Source organism: Galeopterus variegatus, unplaced genomic scaffold (genome assembly GCF_000696425.1).
Source record: "Galeopterus variegatus unplaced genomic scaffold, G_variegatus-3.0.2 Scaffold5530, whole genome shotgun sequence".
NCBI classification, from domain to species: Eukaryota; Metazoa; Chordata; class Mammalia; order Dermoptera; family Cynocephalidae; genus Galeopterus; species Galeopterus variegatus.
In genome coordinates this window covers 96993-98184 of record NW_007731641.1, presented here as the reverse complement: position 1 = coordinate 98184, position 1192 = coordinate 96993, and the positions used below count along the sequence as shown (strand labels likewise).

Here is a 1192-nt window from a genome sequence, read left to right as displayed (position 1 = left end):
GTTTAATTCAGAGGATCAGGGACTTTTCAGAGTATGCATAAGGGAAAGCTTCACAGTACATAATTTTAGGATACAAATAAGAGAGAGACTATGACTCAGGGTGACAACATACTAATTACAAGATCTGCAAACAATTAAGACACAGAAGCAGATGAGACGAGGGTATTCAGCATCCGTGGTCGGCTTCTCAAGGGCATGGCTGTAGGCCATACTACTTCTGCTTGGTCTTCTGCTGAGGTGAGCCTGGAGTGACTGTTGAGGGGAATGGCTCTGGTACCTTGGTGTAGCCTGTCTCTGGAATGTTGGTATAGCCCGGCTCAGGGACTTTGGTGCAGCCCGGCTCAGGGACCTTGGGGTAGCCTGACTCAGGCAACTTGATGTAGCCTGACTCAGGCACGTTGGTGTAGGATGACTCTGGAACTTTGGTATAGCCCGGCTCAGGGACGTTGGTGCAGCCTGACTCAGGGACCTTGGTGCAGCCTGACTCAGGGACCTTGGGGTAGCCTGACTCAGGGACCTTGGTGTAGCCTGGCTCAGGGACCTTGGTGTGGCCTGACTCAGGGACCTTGGTGTAGCCTGGCTCAGGGACCTTGGTGTGGCCTGACTCAGGGACCTTGAAGTAGCCTGGCTCAGGGACTGCAGTGTAGCCTGACTCAGGCACCGTGGAATAGACTGGCTCTGGAATCTTGGTGTTTCCAGGTTGTGGATCCTGGGAATGGCATGTCTCCTTGGTTACAGGAACAAATGGTTCCTGAGGTGGAGGCTGGCTGGGTTGCTTCACCTGCTGCTGCTGAAGCTGCGGGGGTGGAGTGAAGGGCTGCTTCTGCTGGTAGGAACTCATGCTTCAAAGGATGCTGGACCTAGAGACAGAGAAGCTGACTCAGTGGTTTAGACAAACAAAGAAGCCCAGTTTCATGACAAATATCCCTCATTTCATGCCTCTTCAGAAATAAGAGCCTCGCTTTTCTTTCTTTCTTTTTCCCAGAATTTGAGATTATTGGACACTTTGATTATCCCTGCACACTTTCAAGGGGAGATGGTAGAAGTCGATTTGTTCTGTGCCATGTGAGTGGAGCCCTTCTCTACGCTTCTTTTCTTCCTGGCTCATCTAAAAACCTGCACACAATGCAAACATACAAGGTGAAGAACACAACAGCAGCTTCCTCAGACTGATGTAAGGTCCCAGATTTGC

At 50.7% G+C, this 1192-nt stretch overlaps 1 protein-coding gene across 1 annotated transcript; it reads right to left on the bottom strand.

Annotated features, from left to right (window-relative positions):
- Nucleotides 1–211: 211 nt before the first annotated feature.
- On the bottom strand, nucleotides 212–841 carry SPRR3 (small proline-rich protein 3). Its single transcript, XM_008589572.1, has 2 exons — nucleotides 674–841; nucleotides 212–556 (listed from the first exon to the last, which is right to left on the bottom strand). The coding sequence occupies exons 1-2, from the start codon at nucleotides 839–841 to the stop codon at nucleotides 212–214; spliced, it is 513 nt and encodes a 170-aa protein (XP_008587794.1).
- Nucleotides 842–1192: the final 351 nt, after the last annotated feature.

Bases quoted from the DNA above. Each gene is read 5' to 3' on its own strand.
- SPRR3 (XM_008589572.1), bottom strand. From the start codon at position 841: ATGAGTTCCTACCAGCAGAAGCAGCCCTTCACTCCACCCCCGCAGCTT. The intron at 557-673 runs GTCTATTCCACG...AAGGTCCCTGAG, and splicing joins ACACCAAGATTCCAGAGCCA to TCAGGCCACACCAAGGTCCC.